Source organism: Calliopsis andreniformis, chromosome 4 (assembly GCF_051401765.1).
Source record: "Calliopsis andreniformis isolate RMS-2024a chromosome 4, iyCalAndr_principal, whole genome shotgun sequence".
NCBI classification, from domain to species: Eukaryota; Metazoa; Arthropoda; class Insecta; order Hymenoptera; family Andrenidae; genus Calliopsis; species Calliopsis andreniformis.
In genome coordinates this window covers 10,981,218-11,002,960 of record NC_135065.1, presented here as the reverse complement: position 1 = coordinate 11,002,960, position 21,743 = coordinate 10,981,218, and the positions used below count along the sequence as shown (strand labels likewise).

At 48.7% G+C, this 21,743-nt stretch overlaps 1 protein-coding gene across 4 annotated transcripts in view; it reads right to left on the bottom strand.

Moving 5' to 3' along the window:
• The window catches only part of Eip74ef (Ecdysone-induced protein E74), a 132,708-nt gene that overhangs the window by 4,942 nt on the left and 106,023 nt on the right, over window positions 1-21,743 (bottom strand). For 2 of the 4 annotated variants that reach the window (XM_076376535.1, XM_076376537.1), the window contains one exon: window positions 20,918-21,157. The exons of 1 other annotated variant lie outside the window; for it this stretch is intronic. In XM_076376535.1, coding sequence (XP_076232650.1) covers window positions 20,918-21,157 — 240 coding nt within the window. The remainder of the gene's footprint in view (window positions 1-20,917; window positions 21,158-21,743) is intronic. One more of the 4 variants, XM_076376536.1, reaches the window with a different exon arrangement.

Below are 21,743 nucleotides of genomic sequence, written 5' to 3'. Positions count from 1 at the left end.
CTAGAGCATTTTGGAAGCTGCTCTATGAGCCTCGGCGCTCAGGCGACGTAGGGACGAAAGGAAACACGGCGGTGGGTATATACAGCCGTGTAAGACCAGTTCTCACGTACCAGGACTTCGAGGCGGAATTCCGCGTGCACCTAAGTGCACGAATGACCCTCAACCCGTCGAGAGAGCACGGCTCAGAGCGGTGGGCAGGGTGCAGAGGGGCGGCAGCGGAGAGGGGGCGACGAGGAGCGAGGGGCGGGGCGGAAGAAGGATGGAGTGACACGGTGCGAAGAGAAAAGGCACCGAAAGTGTTCGTACGGCATAAACAAAGCGGTCGCGGATACGGTCGTGACCGTGTGCACGTATGGTGCACGCACACACGGCCGACAGTGTCCATACGACGGTGATATAGGTTTAGGAGCGGCGTGTATAGCGGTCCGAGTGCATGCAGGAGGGTATCGCGAAGAATACGCTCGGCGAGAGGAGGAAGGAAGGAGAGAGAAAGAGGGTGGGACAAAGATGGTGCCGATCGGTGGGTGTGAGGAGCGTCTGTGTTGGTGGCGAGGAGCGTGTGGTAGCGGCCAGAGAGGCAACGGCAGCGGTTCAGCGGGTGGTGGAGTGGGTAGGAGGAAGAAGAGGCGGAGGAGGGTGAGGATGAGGATGAGGTCGAGAGAAGGGGAGAGTTGACCTTCAGCTGCGCCGGGAAAGTCAGGCAGTCACTGACCGACAGACTAACTTAACTACTCTATCCTTCTCCTCCTTCTCTCTTCTCCACCTCCATTCGCGACTGGCTAGTCCGATGCACCGTGCCGCTGCACACATACACAGGGGCATCTACACACAGACCGTACGCGTGCACATACTCCGACGTCTCCTCTCGCTCTCTATCTCGCTCGTCATCCCCCTCGACCACCTCCCTCCATCTCTCTTTTTCTCGCGTTCCTTCTGCATCTCCCTACTACCGCGTGTCTCGACGCCAAGTCGCTCTTCTCTGCTCTCGTTCCCCTTTTTCTCTTTCTCTCGTTAGACCCAGACCCCCATCCCGGCCTATTATGTTACCCTACTGCCTCGGGATACTATCTTTAACCCCGAAACCCGTTCAAATTGCGAACCGCTTTGCAGCCGCACGTGTATCACCGTCTACGTCCCCTCTCCTCCTCGCCCCCTGTCACCCGGAAAGGGATAAAGGAATAAGTAATGCTGGAGGAGGACAGGGAAACGATGCGCTCTTTGCATGGGAAATCGAACCGAGATCACCACGGGAGAGCGAGGTTTGAGAAAAGCGAGGGGGTTGATTCGATTTTGAATTTTCGCGCCCTCTGCGTTGGGGCGAGGTTGAGCTCCGTTTTCAAAGTGGAGGTTGTAGAGAATTTTAGGGAGATTCTGGTGACAAAATCAAATAAGTAGCACAAGAGAAGCTTGTCAAATATAGGATTCTACTTTTCTTCTCAGGGGCAAAGGATCTTTCTTCCTATACGAATAGACAAAAATTATACCTAAAGCCTTTGGATATACTCGGCCAACGCCTCTGTTCGTGAGTTCCCAAACCGCAACAGTTAATAAAGTTGTTCTGGGAATAACTATCTTCGCTCATTATTTAGCGGAATGCAACAAAGGGTTTCGCGTTTCTCGCGTGCTGCTCAGGGAGAGCCCTTCCCTAGCAAGGTGTATTCTGGCTCCTCCAGCAGCGTGAATAACGTGGAAACGTAGTAGAGACACGAATCGATATCAGGAACTCGTCTGGTCCCGAAAGTTCGCTTTCGTCGGGGGATCCAGTCGAAGGCCGTCGAGGTAAAAGTCTGCTCTTTGATCTGGCCAGCGGAGAGGCGAGGAGGCGCGGAAAAAATGTTCTCGCGATTGCAATAGACACACCACCGTGGGCGGAACGCATTATTTCTCGGTCGTTTCTGTGTTCCACGAAGCGACGGAGGAGGTCGAGGTAGGGGAAGCGAGCCGCGCTTCACTGGCCTGTTCGAAGCTAACGAAAAGAACGAGATTTACGTCCGGAGAGGAGCTCGAGCGGGCTTTTTCTACGCGTCCACCTTGGCTGCCTATAAAACGTACGTCAAACGTGTGGGCTTCGCCGATTCTATCCCCTCCACTGTGTCAAGCTGCTCTCCACCTCTGCCTTCTCTCCTCGAAACGGAAATGCTTGGGAAAAATGGCGACGAAGGAGTTACGTTCGACGCCGAGTGTCCAGGAGAAACAGAAAGCCTGACGAGTCTCAGAAAGTCTCAATTTGACGGGGGTATTTAATCCTAGGCACACTACAGAGATCCTCCAACTTGCAACTAGAGACGCGATAAATTTTTACTATTTCCCTTCTGTAAAAATATTCCTATTTTAAAGGATATGTTAAAGTCCCTATTTCTCAAGACCAGAAGTTTGGGCAATAGCACCTTGGGTTCACAGCTCTCTAAGGTTAATTTATGGAGGTACTGTCGTGTATGGTACTCTGGATCGCAGTATCAGAAAATTTGCAGAGGATTATTTACCAGGATCCCTTCGATGGGATACTTATAGCGGAGCTCATGGGTTTCGTCGAAGCCACTTCGTGGAGATCAAGGAGAAATCGATCCCCCTCTAAACTCAGGGTGCTCCAGCACTTGCGGCGTAGAATTGCGTGACTGAGGGGTGGGAAGAGTAGGGGTCACCCTTCACCAGCGAAACTCGTAAAGTTTGCTATAGTTTCCTGCTGCACGTATCGCAGTGTGCTCTTTGTAGCCGGTTGGTATCCGGAAGTCTCGATCCTGCGTTCCCTCGCAGTCCATTACTCTCTTCACAGATCGACGCGCACGGCTGTACATAATCCTTCAAAAGCAGGAGTAACACTAACGTCATCTACAGCGGAGCGCTACTCGAATCAGTAAAGGGAAACCTCGTAGAATTTGTTAAATTCAGAGGCCCCTAGAACCTTGAAGTACCACTAGGAATACGACTGAGTATTTAATTCGTTCAATTAATAAACAAAAATCTTAGAATTTTCCTCATTTGAAAGACTCCTCGAATCCCAAAGTACATACCACACCACGAGCAGAATTAATCAATTTGATTAATAAACAAGAATCGTAGAATCCTCTTCAACTGAAAGACCGCTTAAGACCCATAATACCTCTACAAAAATCTGATCTACTTAGTCTCCATATTCATGAAAAAAAAACCTGTTTCCCTCGAAGGGACTTTCCCCAGAGACTCCTCAAAGCTCAAAGCACCACCGCTCGCATCTAGGCTGCATTACAAATGCAGGATGCGTGCAGTCGCGCGTTTGCATCTCCAGACTGGTCTAGCGCTGCCGGCTACTTGATAGTCGTTAGCCTCGTCGTCGCTCGACGTCTCCCGACGGAACCCAAGGGGAATAAGAAACCAGTACATCAGACTTAATATACGAACACGAACCGAACATCTCGCCTCTACGTACGAGTCGGCTGGCGCAAAGTGTCTGAGACCCCTCCAGGCCCTCCAGGCCCTCCAGGTCCCTCGAACCAGTCCCCTCTCCCAGTAGAAGGGGGCCAGAAGTTTCGGGACACCCAGTGAACCAGCTTGCCCCTGTTCCCGGACCAATCCAACGCTCTCTGGCCGCGTCGCGTGCGTTCTTTTCGCTCGGCAGGCGGACAGGGGTCAAGACGACGACGGGCGAATGGGAAGAATGCGTGACTCCTCTTCCGTCGTCGCGGACACGACGTGTGCGAGGTCAGTGACCATCGTGCGCGGTCTCGGTGGGCGCAACCTCTTGCGCGGCGGGGAGAGAATGTGCGCGGCTCCTCGACGAGGACGAGGAGGAACGGTAACAGGCTCTTGGGGGGAGCTTTCCGCGACCGAGGGATGTTTAATGGTCGGCTGATACCGAATTTAGAGGCGGCAGAGAGGAGAAGGTTAACGCCGACGGAACTGTATAAATTCTGGCTGGAGACAGTGGCGTAGGGAGGACGCAAGCATCGACCCTTTGATTCCGGGGCTCTTAATTGAGCCAACGCGAAGAACTTTGCTCCCGGTTGATTTATTTTCGGCGCGTACATATATCTCTAGCGTGGGGTCCTTCGAGAAGAGACTCGGGAAGAAACGGCGAGGGACTGTTCCTTTTCCAGGAAGTCCTCCCCCTTTGGTGGCCCCTCGGTGCCCCCACGTAGCAGTGGCACAAGCGGCGCAGGGGGAGGAAAGGGATTACGAAACGCGAGGAACGCGAAACTCGAGCGAGTCTTCTCGAGGATCTTACGCAAGCAATTATCTGATAACGTTGTAGACGGCAGAGTAGTGCACTCTCGAAATTCTGAGGGCTTTCGTTATCGACTGATAACCCGGAGTTGCCAAAAACCTCGCGATCCTCCCCTTCTCCCTGGTTCGCGCGCTTCCGATAAACGCCATCGGGCCAGATGATTTGGGTCAGCGGCATTGACATGGATATATCGCGTGGAAGGAGTGTCTTATCTCTCCCGGGTATAATAATTACAATAATAAGATAAGGATTGCAGCGAGAATGTAAATAAGTTAACGTTCCTGCTGTGCCGAGGCGACGCTGTCGACTGTTTCGCGATATTATGTAATTGAGGAAAAGGCGAATTTCGTGACACGGGGAGAGAGGGGTGAGAGAAGATTAAGGTGGAGAGAGGATCGCATTCCTGATGCGATTTTCAGGCAAGAATGGCGCGCAGACGATGGAAAACGCGTTATCGAAATTCCTCGAAGCTGCGAATGGGGTGACGAGAGCAAGAGGGTCGCGTTCGATGGCATGGAACGACGTATCTCGGCCACCCGACGCGCAAGGTCACTGCAAGGGTGCTCTGCAGGCTGTTCTTCGAGGTTTCGAAATTCGCTTATCGAGAGAGAGGTATCAAGCAAAGGGGGAAGAAGGAATTGTGAAAATAAGAGAGAATCAAGAATGGATTGATTAATTTTTGAGAGATAAGTAGGTACAGCTTTTTCGAAACATGGTCAACTACTAGCACATTCACCTTATACGATTCTCAGTCTTAAAAAAACCCTTAAGAAAACTAAGAGTCCTATGATCCCATAGTCACAAGTCTCGAAGTTACAGAATCCCAAAATTCCAAAATCCCAAAATCTCACTCCGCAGGTCCTGGCTTTTAAACTCTCTTTAAACCACACTATCGCTCTGAAGACACTTTATCGCGACGTAACTCTGTCCCAGCACGATCTCCCAGCGAAGCGGAGCGCGAAGGCGGTAGAGAAGGAACGACGAATGGGGGTGTAACGGGGGGGAAAATAAAAAAATCGAGGGAGGAGTAGAAGAGGAGGAGATCGCGTGACTCGAAAAGTTTCGTGCGCGCGGAACTAGCCGGGCCGTCGTAGTACTCGATGCCCGTTCACTTTCTCCGATAGTACTAGAGTCAGCCCCCTCCTCCCCACCCCGTTCCCTCATCTTCCTGTTCCTCCCCACCAGACCATATATATCCGCGGGTCTAGGCTAGCTCAGTGGGTCTAGGTCTAGGCTGGCTGCAGCGTCGCGTGTGCGTGCAGTATGCACCGACGCGACCGCGGCTGCGTGCACTCTCGAGCGGCTGCGACGAGCGGAGGGAAAGAGCACGCTCGCGCATTATATTTAGACGGGGCTCCCCCTGCGCGTGTGTTCGTCAGCGTGAATTCGCGTTCGAGGCTCGATTGGACCCTCTGCTGCTCTGTGTCGTCCCTTTTCCTCTTTCTCTCCTTCTCGCCCCTCGACACTGTCTCTCTCTCTCTCTCTCTCTCTCTCTCTCTCTCTCTCTCTCTCTCTCTCTCTCTCTCTCTCTCTCTCTCTCTCTCTCTCTCTCTCTCTCTCTCGAGCTTAGTCTTGTTCCTCTTTCTCTCTCGCGCGCTGCGTTCAAACGACGAGACAACGGGGAAGGTCCCCACCGAGGCAGCGGCGGAAATGAATCATTTGAAATTGTCAATTTTCGAGCCGAGCTCACGCACGAAACAGAGGGAAGAACACGTGCCCACGCCGAGGGGCCTCTATCGGAGAAAGCGATTGTCAATTCGCGGCGAGATCAGAGACGAGGAAGTCGGCTGAGAGGGAAAAGATGGTGGAGATAAAGCGTTGCGTCACAGGGCCACCGCGTGAATCGACTTTTTCGATTTGCCTTTGTTGCGTAACCCCCTTTCCTCTGACTAATCTCGTCGGATGATAACGGTGTTTCCAACAGCTTTCTCCGAGTCCCTGTTTCGATAAGCCGACCACGAGGGCGCGAAATCTGTTGATTAAACCGCCTGGGAGGGGCGAGCTGTATTTTTTTGCTCGTCGCGTGCTCGCACGCTCAATCGTATCGCCGATTCCTCCTGAGTCAATTATGAAATCCGAGCCGAGTTCTCGATTACCGAGCCGCCGCGGAATTTTCGCTGCGGAGAGTTGCATAAATAAAACGATGACGCGCGCGCAAGTTGCGTCAAGACGGTCAGCGTTTTCCTGCTAGGTGCGCGAATCGTCCGTCTACGGGGTGGGCTCGAAGTAGGTGTCAGAATTTCATGATGACACGAGGGGGGAGTACAGCGAGCTGTCGATTTCGTCGAGACCGCGAATCGATTAGCGCCCGCTGGCGATGACGTCCTGAATACGAGAGACGAATGCTTGAGAAGTCGAGGATTACGTGACGAACGTCTCGTTCGGGTCTCCCACGTTTTATGCTATCTGCGTCTTTCATAAACGTCCGAGGAATCTTCTGGAACGCGTGGTCATCGGGACTTTCAACCATCATGGTGAATAGCAGGAATATTCGACACTCTATTTGTTACTGTCTGGGAAATACGCTGATGTATAGCTTCTATGAAGTGTCGCTGGAGTTGGTGACGAAATTGAAAGCGGAAAAGGAATAGAGAAGATCGATGGTCTCAGAGAGAAGAAAAAGGTGAGTGGAAAGGTCACGCGGAAGAGTGCTCGAACGAAAGTGAGTGTACAGGGATTTTATATCGAGTGGTATGCAAATACTTCTGCGAGTCACCTATAGGGAGGCCTTTAACTCTGCAGAGGCTCTGCGGTCAGACGCAAGGAGAATGGGATGACGCTACACAGACCGGACGCTGAAACTGGATGGATCACTGATTTATTCTTTTTCGCGGATTAATGTTAACTGTTGTGATGGAGATTGAGAGATAATAAATATGAGATGATGTTGAAACACTGGTGTTCGTAATATAAATAAATCGATGGGTCGGAGTACAGTGCAAGTCCAAAATTAGGCCTTTTCAAATAATCTCGAAACTACTCTAAATCTGGACTTCAGAGCCGAAGTGTATTAAGTCACACAGAAAACAAGTGGACTTAATACACTAGCTCTGAAGTCCAGTCACACAAAATACACACAGAAATACAAATACCTCGAAACATAGTTTTCTTACTTGTACTACTCACCAACTCACCGATTCAAAAACCTACCCTTCTTTCTAAAACCCCTCAACTCTCAATATCTCACAAAACCAAGTCCCGTAAAAAATTCCTACAATTCTAATTTCCAAAACCCCTCATCCCCTTTCCTCCACCCCAAACCTACCATCCTCCCTTCTAAAACAGTACACGATATGCACACCGATTGCTCAGAATTCAAGCTGGAGGAGGAAGAGGAAAAGGCAGCGACTTTTGCGTTACGCGGGCGAAGATCGAGCTCTGGAGCGAAGAAGGAAGGACATTGTCACACATAAAAGATCTCGTACGTTGGGAAGGAAGGAGACCGAGGGACACGGTGACGTCGACGGGCGTCGGGCGCGACGAGGATAACGAGCGTCCACGGTGCATCAGAGAGGGAGGAGGGCAGAAAAAGAGAGGCGAGCGAGAGAGAGAGAGAGAGAGAGAGAGAGAGAGAGAGAGAGAGAGAGAATGAGAGGAGAGAAGGGGGGATGCAGAGGGCTCGCGGCGTCGCGCGCGAGGGGAGGCGGAAGAAGAGGCCGAGAGAAGAGGGGTGGGCAGCGACGTCGAGGAGCGACGCTGGCTGGAGAGGGTCAATGGAGGGAAGGAAAGAGGAGGGCGACGGAGAGAGACGGAGAAAGAGAGGGGAAGAGAGACACGGAGAGAGAGAGAAAGGAGAGACAGACGGGGTGAATTGCCGGCGACAAGGTCACCGTCTATACCTCGCTAAAACCGCCGATACGTGCCTTTGGCGTTATACTCGCGTGGTACTCTAGCTGCAGCTCTTTTCCCTCTCCCCCTCGCCCTCTCTGCCCCCCCTGGCCAGCCCCTCTCCCAGCGTCTCTGTCTTCCCTAGTCTCGGCTCTCCTGCTCTCGCCAACGACGACTGCATGCGTGCATGTGCATAGCCGGACTTTCCTGGTGCACGTGTACGAGCGGCGCATGTGAGGGCGTGCATGAGCTAGTATAATAGGAATAAGGAAAGCGATCCTCGACGCCCAGTCGTTGTCTCTACAGAATTCCCTCGATATAAGCTTGTTCCTGTGTTCCTCGGATACTGGGCTCATTTAGGGCAAACCTGTTTCGATTTTTATGCGCTCTTCCTTGGATCGAGGAGACAAAAGGAAGATAGTGGTAATATTGGACAGGGTATCTCAAAAATCCTGAGCTTCTAGAAGATACATTTCTGGATTTATAATTGAACGAAAATAATAGGATTTTGGGTTGTGTATGGCAGCGAGTGGGAAATATACGAATTAAATAAGAGACATGGTCTTTGATATTAAATTCATTTGGAATGAGTCTGTGATTGTCGAGTTCCGACGAAGCTCGAGGAGAAAAATATTTGCACGGTGGAGCAATATTTTTCGCGGCAATTAGCACTCGGTTCGTGGAAACTGATTAATTGATCGCTGGATGAGAAGGTCGGATCGAACGTTGACTCGAGTCGATCATAGGATAGTGGAGAGATAACGACTAACGGCGAACTATCTGAGCATCTGAGGCAGATAATTGTTCGCCGGTAAGCGGACGATAAGGAAACACTGCTTATCAGAGCTGCGAAGCGATCGAGAAATTCCGTTCGCAAGAACGTAACGCGAACGTAACTGGAATCTCAATGAGATTGAAATCATGGCGGACGAGGCTTCAGTGTGAATGCCAGGTTTTCTCGCTGGGAGCTGATCAACACGAAACTTGGATCTTGAAATTTTAGACTCAATTTTGAGGTGAGGACCTTTGAACCTAGTGATTTCTTTTTGTTATCCAGAGACTTGAAGAATTATTTAACAGTACAAATTAGTAATAAACGAGCTCCCTCCTTTCTCGCGAATCCTAAGACAAGCAGCTCCCAACGGAAGTCAGCATCCACAGCCTCTAACAACTCTGGCACCCCGTCCAGGCCCCGAAACAAGAATTCCTCGTGACGATTGTCGGAAGAGGTTGAAAATATCCGCGAGACACGGTGAACCGGGCAAAAGGTTAAGAAGACGAGAGCAAATCAGACGTGGCCTGATGATAGTACTCCTCGAAGGAGGGGGAGTAGGCCTTGAAGAGGCATCGTTTATTCGCCGCTTACACGGGTCCCCTTGTCCCCCTCCCTCGTGCCCCCTGACGCTTCGTCTCATCCTCTGCTCCGATTAATTTTATCGTCGTAACCATCATCGGCGCATCGCAAATATTTTCCCCGCGGATTCGCCGGGCTCGAGGAGAAGAACGCGGCGGCGAACGGTTCCCCTTCGGGTAATCGATTCGGCTCACCGTCTCGCCGATAAGCCGGATCAGCCAGCGATGACTTTTGCGCGAGGCCTCTGCCGCGCGAGCGAGAGAGAGGGAGAGGTCTGTCCGGTTGAGAACCGTCTGGTGCAACAGCGCTATGCATTTTTGCCGGCGGCCGCGGCGGCGGCGGCGCTGCACACACGCTGCACACACGCAACACACCGAGACCCGAGCTCTGCGCTCCTTTGTACGTGTGCGCGAACGAGCGCGCGAACGAGCGCTCGTAGGGGACACGGACGTGCCACGCACACAGAGGCACGCGCTCTGATAATATGTACACAGCAAATATACAATACTACAATACACATACGTCGGTAGGGGCAGAGACCCAGGAAGGACGCTCGCTGCGAGGCTGGCCGCCTGCCTGCCTGCCTGCCTACTTGCCTGCTTGTTCGCCAGCCTGCCAGCCTCTGCCTATCTGTAAACCCGTGTCTCGTTTCCTCCTCTTTCTTTCCTTCTTGCTTTATTGCTTTCCGTCTCGCCCGGACCCCTGCCTCTTTTTCTCGACAGGGCCTCCTCTTCCTCCTGACGCTCGCTTACCTACGCGCGCTGGAGGGCGGATCGAGATTCGCTCGGTGAAAAATATCGCGCCACTTCCGGACCGTTTGGGAGAATTCGTAAGATCGAGACTTGGCGAAGGGTTGCTGGAGAATTCCTGGTCGAGGGGACAGCGAAGACTACACCTATGCCTTATAGCTTTAAATACCTTATGCTGGGCAAATTTGGGGGATTGGTCCTGCGATTCGGTTTCCCCTTGATATTAGGAATTCTTTGGCAACCCTGACTGGGCGAGAGCTCGAGATACGTTCTCACTTTTTAGGGGCAGAGTTATGGTAACGGTTTTCGGTCGATGGTTGAAAGGGAAATGAATGTGGAGTTCGATGAGGGGACAAAGTTCGTACGATTGTGAGATGAAAGAAATGGAAGTCAGAGAAGAGCTACTGATGTTCTGATTTTTAGATACGTAGATGTTAATTTCGTACGTATGGTTGTGCTGATTGACTGATTTCACTGACAGTTCAAAGAATTTCTATTCCAATATTCCCACAAGTAAAATATGATGTACAATTTTCCTCATTATGGTGCAATCAGTAGAAGTTCAGTTTAATAAATACATACGTCATTTTGATATGAAAGGATCGATTCAAGAATTCACTTTTCCTGGTCTGATCTGTTCTGGGACTTCATAATGCGAAGTTTCAGCGGAACAATTCAACTCCATAACCTTCCTCGCGGCACCGCGAGGAATTCCACGCCGTGGTTTAACTCGTTCATGAATATTCAATGCGGCACGCTATTTAAAGCAACTGTGCACTTATTATTGGATTGCGGAATTCGTAACGAACCTTCTCACTGTTGCTTCCACTTACGTTTTCGAGTATACTCGTGATAGTGGGTCAGAAGAGAAAAAATAGCGTATCTCGATTATGGCGTCCCTTTTGAATGAAGACGACAGAGGAAAAGAAAGAATTACACGAGCACGTGGAGTCGATTTCACGAGTTTGAAAATCGTATTGAATTCACAACGAAACGTTATTTCCTGCTTCGACTGCAGCTTACAAAGCCCACCGTGCGTCTTGGCCTAGAATAAAATCCGACACTGTCTGCGCTTCCGGACGAGAGAACATTAATCAGCAACGACGACGGTGTAACTGTCACGTGCGATCGGTGTGAATGTACTTTACGACTGGACACTCTCGCTTTCTGCATTATTTCAATACTCAGTTGTCAATATACTTCTTCAAGACAGCTTCAAATATTTTTCAAGAAAACATTATGCAAAACACTAATTAATTCGTGAGAAATCTGTTCGAGCTGACCTGACCTCTACATGGAACATGGAACTGTTAATGTGTTACTTTTATGTACATTCTACGACTTCTTTTACATTTAAAATTGCCATAAATGCATAGTGATCTGCTTCTTGAGGAGTGAAGGATCCACGAAAAAAGAGTAAATATCAATTTCATCAAATTTGAACAAAGATTTAACATTTTTGTAGATAGATATATAAAATATGAAACTCTGTGATATTATATTAAAAAATAAATTTTCATTTCCTGAGAAATGCTAATAACTCGATTCCCCTTTTTTCTCAAAAGTCCTTCAAGTACTGAAGTCTCCAAAAAACCCTACCAATTCGAAGCAAGTATCTAATGGTCAGCAGTGACCGCCATAATATCAGCGAAAATATTAGGAAAATGTTCTGAATGCATCGCGAGAGGAATGCCCATGTTATTTGAAAGCTAGAGGCTCGCGACTCGCGTTATCTTTCACGGAAATATCGAGTTTCGAAGGATGAGCGTGCAGAGGTGGAGCGAGGCGAGCGGAAAAGGCGATTCCCTGCCACTAGGCCAGGAAGTAGACCGGCGCACCCCTTCCTAGTCGACCCAGACCTAGACCTAGCTCGGCTAGCCCGAGTCGGCGCTCTCGCGGCTCCTTTTGTTTTTGCTCGGCCGCCTTTGTGCCACCTGCTAGCGCTGCCTAGACTTTTCCTCTCTTCGCGGAGAAACGAGGTGAGCGGCCACAGCTGAGGAAATGGCACAGAGGCCGCACTTTCGCACGTTCCACTCGCTCCACGGCTGAAACCCGACTAGCGACACTGCGCCCCGCGGCTGGCTTTATGCTAATACGACCGTCTGGAATTTGTTCAGTTATCGTATTTTGCAACCACCTCTGGAGACACGCAAGCTGAACACACAGGTCGCGCGATGGCAACGATCTCCTGGGGACTGACGATGCGAGGAATCACGCGATGAGTGTCTTGGGTGGTCATAAATCGGTCATGTTGGATATAAATATTGATGGGTGGGGAATTATAGAGTTGAGGAGTGTTGGTATTCTTGATATTGAGGTAGGAAATTTGCTTCAATTACTCGGTTTTTATTAGAAAAATGGATAGTATTCCTCCTAATGAGTTACAAGAGACACGAATAACAGTACTTGCTATGGGTGCTAACATATCTATGAGATAAATTTTCTTTAGAACTGGACTTGAGAGACATTGCTTATAGAGTACAGTGGAAATTTAAATATAGTAGAATAGTTCAGTAGAATTATTCCCAATTTCCTAATTTTTGGAAAGTTAATTGCCCACGACTCTGACCAAAAATATAAAAAAATCTCACAGAATTTCTTATCTATTGATCAGAGATTACCCATATTTCAGAAGCCCCACACGAGAAAGTCTTTTCCTATCTCGCTGGCTCTGCACATTGAAAAGTGTCTGAAGAACGAGTGCTAGATAAGTGGCTTCCTGATCGCGTCCAGAGTGATTCACAGCGAATTAATTCTCCCGCTGCGTCGCTAGGTCTAGCGTGACAGAGCAGCGTGGAAGGACTCCGAGGCGAGGAGGAGGATCGACCCGCGCGAGGAAATGAACTGGCCGAGCAGACGACAGCGCACGCACATAACCATACGCCCCGCCTAGTCGACCTAGACCTAGACCCAGTCTATGCTCAGAATCCGCTCTGCATCGCGTTTCGTTCCTTTATTTTTGCTCGCCGCTGCTACGCGAACCGTTACGTAACAGCACGCCACGACCCCCTTCTTCGAGAGCGCCTCCACTCTCGATTCGCCGCCGCAATAATTTTTCTCTCGCCGCGGTGCCATCCATCCTTCGTTCCTCTTTCCCTCTGTCCACCATCGAGTGCCGCTGCCCGACATATCTCGACGAATAATTTATGCCGACCGAAATACCGTAACGCGAGATTCTTCAGCGCGCCTGATCCAAAGGAGGAATCCTCCGCTGGTCTACGATCGCGGAGGATGATAGATCTGCCGATGTCGAGCAGCCGAGATCTTGCAGTCCTGAGGAACGTCTCAATGCAGGGACCGGTTTCTACCGACTGATAACGAGCAGCTGTATAAGTTGCTTCATTTACATCGAGCTGCCACACGCGGAATAAGATTCTACTGGTGAGCTTAGATTGTGGAAATTCACTTCCAGTTGTGGTGGATGAACTGAGAGGAGAAACTGATAGGGAAGTGTCTGGGGTGATCTTGGGGAGTTTTGTATGGATGAGAAGTAGTAAAGAATAGAATTGGTGAATGAAGAATAGAACAAGTCTAAAATTAACTGTTTTCAAATAATCTCAAGAGTATATCTGGTCCCCAGAGTGAAAGTGTATTAAGTCACACAGGAAATAAATGGATTTAATATACTCTGGAACCTCAAAATGTGGCTTTTGGATTGTACTGTTTTTCAACTACCTTATTTCTTAGAATAGAATTCTTTAAAAATTTCCTTGATTTATCTTCCTAAGTTATAGCCCACTTTGACCTATTAATCCTACACTTTACCTACCAAATGAAATCTTTAGCATACACTATTGCTCCAAAGCATAGAATCGCTCTCTAATTCCCAGTTCCATGAAATATCACATATTCGACCCGAGATTACCTAGAATCATCCTAAGAACACCAAGCAAACCGTGAAAACTCAGCCATGCAGCGACTTTCCGTCGTTATTTTTCTTCGCTCGAGCTCCTAAGGCGCTTATTATTCGACGTGGCTCCCAACCCACGGCGCGGTCTATTTTTTCTTTCGATTTCCCCGATACCACCTTTTTACCATCCTCTCCCACGATTCGATTCCCCGTTCCTCTTGCTCTCGGCGTTCGAATTACGTCGGCGGTGGCTCGCGTCTGGCGATCTTTTAAAAATACCCCGACGAGTACTTGATCTAGGGCAACCAGGACATCCTCGATCCGCGGTGGCTCGGTTCCCAAAACACGCGCGTTTTCGCGCATTTTTTCTGGCCGACGGGCTGGCAGAAGGAACTCCCGTCGCTGGCGAAAAATTCGCTCTGGCCGCGTCACGTGATTGGTTTCCGGGAAACCGAGGCCGAGCGTGTTGTTGCGCGGGAGCGCCGCGAGTTTTAAATAGAAGCGCGCGCTGGGTGTTTTCAAAATCCGAGAGGCAGCAAAAAGAGCGAGGAGAAAGAAGAAACTTAGGAGAAGAGGAGGAAAACGGAATCGGTCGAGGCCGAGTCTCGTCGATGGCATTAAAATGCTAATCGATTCCGGGGGCGGGCGTTTCGAGCGCGCTAATTAATATTCACAAATTCTAATGAAAAAAAAAAATTGCTCCTCACCTTGACACGCAACAGGACGCGGAGTCGTCGCGTTTCGAAAACGATGGACGCCTTTCTTGACGAGCATTATACGTATGATTCTTTACGACGCCTCGAAAGTTTCGCGATTCATGGTTAAATATTGTTCTTTTTCGGAGTCTTTGTCTCTGGGAGCCATTAAATCCGTCGAATGCGCCTCGTTTCCCTCTTTCGATCGACGTATAATTAAAGTGGACGCGATGGGTCAACGGGGAGGCCAATTCGGTGGCTCGAAGAGCGAAATATTGGCAAACGAGCGTGCGAAGGGTTAATCGGGATTTAATCGGTTCGAGGAGCCTTGTAACGCTTTCAGGCTCGTCCTCAACATTAAAATGTGTGCCAGGTCGGTTGGCAGCGCGGTACTCGCGAAACTTTCGTTCCCGACAAGCCTCAACGGTCTTTCACACGTTCTCGAGCCTCGGACAGCTCGAATCGCAGTTCGATGATGATCCAGGCGAAAATAGACCGACGATGCCTATTCTTTGCCGCGTTTCTATTCCGGTCGGACGGTGGCGCCTACTATCCAGTTTGCCCACGACACGCCTCGTTAATAGTTTAATCGGTTCCTTGCCACTTTCACCTGGTTTACGAGCTTCGGAAGTGATTGGGATATCCGATGAGTCTTTTCAACGGAAGCTGTCGATGAAATGATTCTTGGGGATTCGTTTCTTCGAGGCGAGTCTGATCGTGGGAACTAGGCAATTTCTGATAGTTTAGAAACTAGGGAAATTGCTATCATTTTTGACGCCATAGTAACTGAGTAGGTTTCTCCTTAAGATCTAATCAAATTTATTATAGAACTATATTTCAAGCTATATGGGAAGATGATCACAAATTAGATTATCGAAAAATTTAAGATGTAGAAAATACACACAGATTTAAGCAGAGTAGACTTCGGTAGGATCTAGTATGAAACTCAGGTCTGTTAGAGTACTATTGTAAATTCTACAAAAGCTTTTAACATCTTCCGCCTAACATTTTTTTCTATGTAGAAGCTGTGTCAAAGGAACTTTTCCCCATCAAAAGTGAGACTTTATATTCCCTTATCCAAGTCTATAATACGAGATTAAGATTGAAAAGTTTGGACGTTTATATTCCCAAAATTTTGTCAATGTGTAGAGCATATTGAGATGTCCACAGCGGACGGCAGTGTCTCTATGCTATTTCCGATGTTTATTTGGTACGCCGTTCTAGATAGAGGATGGCGGATCTGGTTTGGCAAAATCGCGGAAAAACTCCGGGGCCACTTGGCAACGTGCGAAAGTTCGCGCACGCGGAGCGCATTCTCGGTGCAGCGGCCCGGATCCGGATTCTAAAGTGTCGCTAATTCGAGGAAAACAGACGGTGAAAGAGCTGAGGGACCGAAAAGAAATCGCTACACCAACCTCTTGTCGTTCAAAACTGACATGTCTGATCGCTCACCGTGATTATGCTTCCCCCTACCGAAATGCCATGGAAAAATCCATTTCTGGAGCACTTGTGCACTCAGAGCCACTGAGTTTCGAGAAGAAATTTATACCTTCTGCAAAATTGCATACAGGGTGTTGCAATTTCTGAGGACGATACATTTCAAATAGCTATACTCTGGGCGAGAATTTTCAATGAGAGTAGTTAGTAATTCAAGAGTAGTAAGTGTCTCTAAGTTAAAGAAATATTAACAAATATTTTCTTCATTTTCAAGGCAGAATTATTTTAGAATTCTTTGCTAAAGATTTACTTATTTCAACATTCAAAATGACTATAGATAATTATACTGACTACTCCTTCTGAGGACTACTCCTAACATACTTCTGTTAAAATCCCCAAAATAACTGGACCCAAGCTTTCTCAGTATGCATTACCTACTCTCCACGTGGGTCTCCAGAATTGAGTCTCCCTGTACACGCAGGTATCTCGGTTGTAACGCAATCTGGTAACCGATCGCAGCGACAGAAACTGCATTCGCGGTCCTGCGGCCCTTGCAACAGGTCGAGTTTTCCTTCGGCCGAGTTCGCCTCCTCCACGTCGTCCACCGCAATGGGAACACGGTCGCTGGTGGGGCGCCCCGCAAAGTTACCAAATCGCTATGGCGTAACATTTTGCTTATTCACGTTCGATTATACAATCCGGCACACTTTTACTCCTCGAGCGGTCTGCCGAGTACAGCTCCCCCTCCTGTCCGCGGCTGTCCAAGCACGGATTTTTCCCTTTCGATTGGGGAACCACACTGACCTGGAGACACTCGCCCAGCTGTTCGTCCCAATTAAATAATTACGGAGTCCCTCCGACTGCAGTCGACTCGAGACCGAGCAGCTCGAACAGGTCTTTCCGATCTGCACGGATTTTTCCCTCCCAGCTGCTCGGCGTAATTAAGTAACAGGGTTTCGTCACTCGAGATCTATCACTACTTTTTATTTTCCCCGACGATTTTGTCCCCCGCGCTTGATCGGAAGCTAGAGATCGCGTGTCGTCTTCCACGTCCGACTTTCTTTCGTTTTCCGCGAGAAGACGGCTGGAACGAGGTTAAGCGCGATGCCACGCTTCGGGAACACTTTCAATCAGGGAAAGTCACCAGTGCCGCGTCTTACTGTCGGTTCACCGACGAGAGAGACGCGGCCGATCGATCCGTGACGAACGCGCAGAATGCCTTCGAATTTCCGTTTCCGCTTGCATCTACGGCTAATTGATAACGGCACGCTTCACCGGACGAATTTCACCCGCGGAATCGACGCTTTCCACCACGCCTCTCCGCCAGGGAACGCTTCGCGCCGCTGGCAACCTTGGCGTCGGTCCAATTCGAGCACGGCTGCTTGAAATCACGGGGCCAGGTGTGTCCCCGGCGAAATCAGCTGTCGCTCCATCGAACGCGATCGGAAAGACAAGGAGATTGCGAGAATGGGACGGATCGCGAGACCCTGGTGAAGAGCGTTGCGCTTCGTTTTGGCGACTTTTGTGAGGAGTTTGTAATTCCTGGGATATTGAATCCTGAGCTGATATACGTAGACAGTAGAATAAGTGCCGAGTCAGACACGTTTCATGCGAATTTTAGACGCTTTCACTGCAACTGACTCTAAAACGAAGCCTCAAATGCAATGTTGTTTTCCTTAATTTTCATGGTACTTCGACACGGAGAATTACCTTCAAATTTCTGACACCTGTTGTCGAACAGCTTATTTATGGTCTGTCTTTTTATCCATTCGATAGGAAAAGGCCTGTTCAGTCTGTAATCGTTTAGTTAAACCAACAGAATTGTCAGACGTGTATTTGAAGAAGAGAAATTTATAGGATTTCTAAGCTTGGGTCAGTGACAGAGCGATCTAGAGCTATTTGAAAGTAGATATAGTTAAGTTCATAAAAAGTGTCCAAGACTGGATCACTGTACTCTCAGCAGAAAAATTTGCAAAATAAAAGGTTCATTCCATCGCATCTCAAGCTACCTCAGCCTAACCCCCTGCCAAAAATCCTGGCCCCCGATTCACCTGGCACACTGCTCTTATCGCCCACCCTCCATCAAAGAGATTTATCCCCGAGCAATCTTCATCTTCCTGGCCCCCGTTTTCCCGCGGTTGCGTAACAGAGACAAAAGGTACGAAGAGTCGAATAGGCCAGGTCGGCACCATAAATAGGACGCCGAGGAGGGCGAAGACGAGAGGAAGCAGAGGATCGTTCGGCGGATCGAGTCGATCCTATCGACGCGCGCGACGGCAGGAAGCGAATCTGGGCCGTTGAATCAGGGAAAAGTAAGTGGGTCAAGAGAACGAATGCTCGGCTGATGTCGGCGTCGTTGCGACTTCTGCCGACGACGAGGATGACGACACGCTCGATGCACAGGTACACCAAAACATCGCGCGTTGGACTTCTCTTTCGCCTTTTCCACGTTCCGCGCTGCACGAACTGCAGTCCTTTCACTTTGCATCTGCCACGAGGAAGTCGCGATCCCCTCCCTCTCCACCCTTCGCGTTCTGCCTCGGGAACGTTTCGCCTCGAACAGAGCTAGACGACGCTTCCTGCTGGCGTTCGTCGACGGTTACGTGGAAATTGAGCACGAGCTTGGCTTGACCGATATTTCTAGCGGGCCAACCAGCCGAGGGCCGTTTTAATTGGACCGTTACCGCGCTGCTTCCCCCGCGAACGCAATTAAATTCTCGCGCTACGAGACTCGGTAGTTTACTTCGCGATCGGGGATGCCCGTTCTGCGAACCTTTTGCCACTCTATTGGGGGGATGATTCAGCCTGCGGCCAGTTGTCGAAGGGAGTCGTGTGGGTTTTTGTAGTTTTAATTGGTTGTTGGAAGGGGATTGAGAGACGAGATGAAGTTATGGGTTTTGATAGAAGTTCTATATTCTGTACTTTATATGAAATTATTTTGTTATCTTTGTCTTTATCTGTGAGGAGCTGATTATAGTTGCTAAGAAAATGTGATTTTAGTAATGAATTTTTTTTAAATATTCTAGGAATGACAGAATTGTAACTGCTTGTTTAAGTAGGGGATTTGTTGAGAGATATTGTAGGGTTTTTAATTCTACTTTGTTATTTGGATAGTAGAACGAGTGACACGATGGTATCAGATCATGCGTAGGAGATCGAGGAGCAAAGTAGTTTAACTCATTTGCATTATATGGCGGATTAACTCGACAGAGTATGTGAAGAATGTATTATTACACCGAATGACCTACTCCGATTTAGTTTCAAATCAATAAAACAAGGTTTCCACGCGGATTAATCTTAAAGGTATTTAATACAGTTACTTTATAGGAAAAATGAACCGAAAAACAAAACGTTTAATCAAATCTCAAACCACCTAATATTAGATACACAAAATAATTCAGTGTCTTCCTCTTGAAATCCAATACTAATCCAAAGTAAACCAAAAACAATCTCCATTATTTAATTCATGATATAAACCTTCGAGACTCAGAAAAGGGCGAAAAATAACTCAAATTTAAAAACAGATAATTAATTTACAATTAATCCAAGAATAATAAATTAATTTATGTAGTAAATAAACTGAATTAATATTCCAGCTTCTTAAATGTTCCAAAGATTTTTTAAAAAACCCTAAAAATAAATGTCTCGTTTTTCACCCCACGAAAGTTTCCTCGAATAGCTTTTGAAGGGTGAAGAGGCACGGCTCGAGGCAACGACAGAGTCGCAACACGCGGATTAGGGGTATTTAATGGGATTCGTAATGCGGTCGTCGGCGGTGTCGAACAGAATGGACGACACAAAGCGTTACAAGCTGTTTTCCTTCGCGACCGGCTCGCGACACGAGCCAAGAGAGCTGCCTATGCGCGTACACGCCTTATGATTTATGCATTTCACGTGTGTAAGCCTCTTTATCGGTGTTGTCGTCGATCGATATCGAACAATAGCGGAAGACGGTCGTATCGTCAACAAGAAACAGTCGCGTTTCAAATTGAAACGATGAATTATGTTCTATTCCGCGTACCCCTCTTTCAACAAGCCTTCAGTGTAACTTCTATCCTCGCGATTCATCCATAATCCATTCCAGCCTGCTCAAGAACACTTGGACACGATTAAAGGTAGTCAGAAAGTGTGCTTCACGGGCACAGAGAATTACTAAAGTCTTAAAAGCGATAAAGAAACTTGCATGTTCTAGTCTGAAGGTGTCTCCCAAAATCTCAGCTCTCCCCTGAGCCCCAATAACTGAGACAACTCGTATCGCTAAATATGGTAGCCGATTCAGACGATCAAGAGAAATTACTCACGGCTCGTAATTACTTAAGAGGCCCAGACGCTTTTTTCCTCCCGTCGAATGAATCGATACTCACCGAGCCGAAATAAACCCGAGCCATTCGTTGCGTCACGACTATCGAATCACCCGACACGTTGCCGCGAGATGCTGACACGACCGATTTATCATTCGCCTTTGACCAATCTGCCTAAGATCACCGCTAAAGACCAAAGACAGCTCGCAAGAACTGCTGTTTCCTTAATCTTCTGAATCCTAATATTCCAACGAGGAAACGATCCTAACCGATAGTTGTCGGCGTTGGTCACTTTCCAGAATATCAAACAGGACATAAAATTTCAATGTTCCTCGACCTTGCAACTATGTCGCAACTGCGAGCTGCAGTTAGCACGCTGCAGGCACATTTGTAATTCCGACAGCGTGTGGCGAAAGTCACCCCGCGGGCGAAATATTTTCCATAAAAGCGAGGACAGTCGCGAGAGAAAAAGAGATTACAGAAAGAGAAACGTTCGACTTACGTGTAGGAGGCTGACGGTAGTGCAAGTGCTGCAGACTCTGCGTTTGATGGTGGTGATGGTGGTGAGGCGGTCCCATCGTCGGGCCCATCGCGTGGTTGCCGTGCTGATGGTGGGGCGAGCTCCCTCTGTGCGGATGGTACTGGGAGGGATGATGCTGGTGAGGGTGATAGGAGGGCGGCAGGAAGCCCGCCGTCGATGGGTAAACGCCAGGACTGTGGCAGGTCGACCTGCCCAGCGCTGCTGTCGAACAATCCATCAAATGGTCTGATGAGAAATAGTTAAGAGATAATAAGACACCCTTTGAAGGGGTGTACTCCCCTTCAGGAGTCGCGAGACCGAGGCTTGGGGTTCTGTGTAAGCCCAAGAGAGGGAAATTTAAACTAAAGCTAATTACGAGTATTATAGATTTGCACGGGCAAGATTGATCCAGTGACTACTTCGTTGGAATTAAAAAAAAATAATTGGAATTAAATAAAAAAAAGAATCTAATCTTTCTTGATATTTTTAAAATACACCTCTACTCTATTCCATGTCTCCCGGTATCTTCTTGAAAATTGCACAGAGCCACACACCTCTCCATTCCCACGTTGTCATCCACGTCGCAAGGCTCGCGTGTCTCTTTCAATTTTCACCCTTCGTCGGCGACCGATCGAATCGACGCGTCGTCAATAATTCACCAGCGCAATTTCAAACTCGCCCAAGTCGAAACGGGAACGGAATTGGGACGATTGGTCTGTCGATTACTCGCGAATTACATACGCTCCGCATTTAGACCGTCTGCGTGCCGTCTAGGGCACATCGTCTGGGGCCGATCGAAGCTGCGATA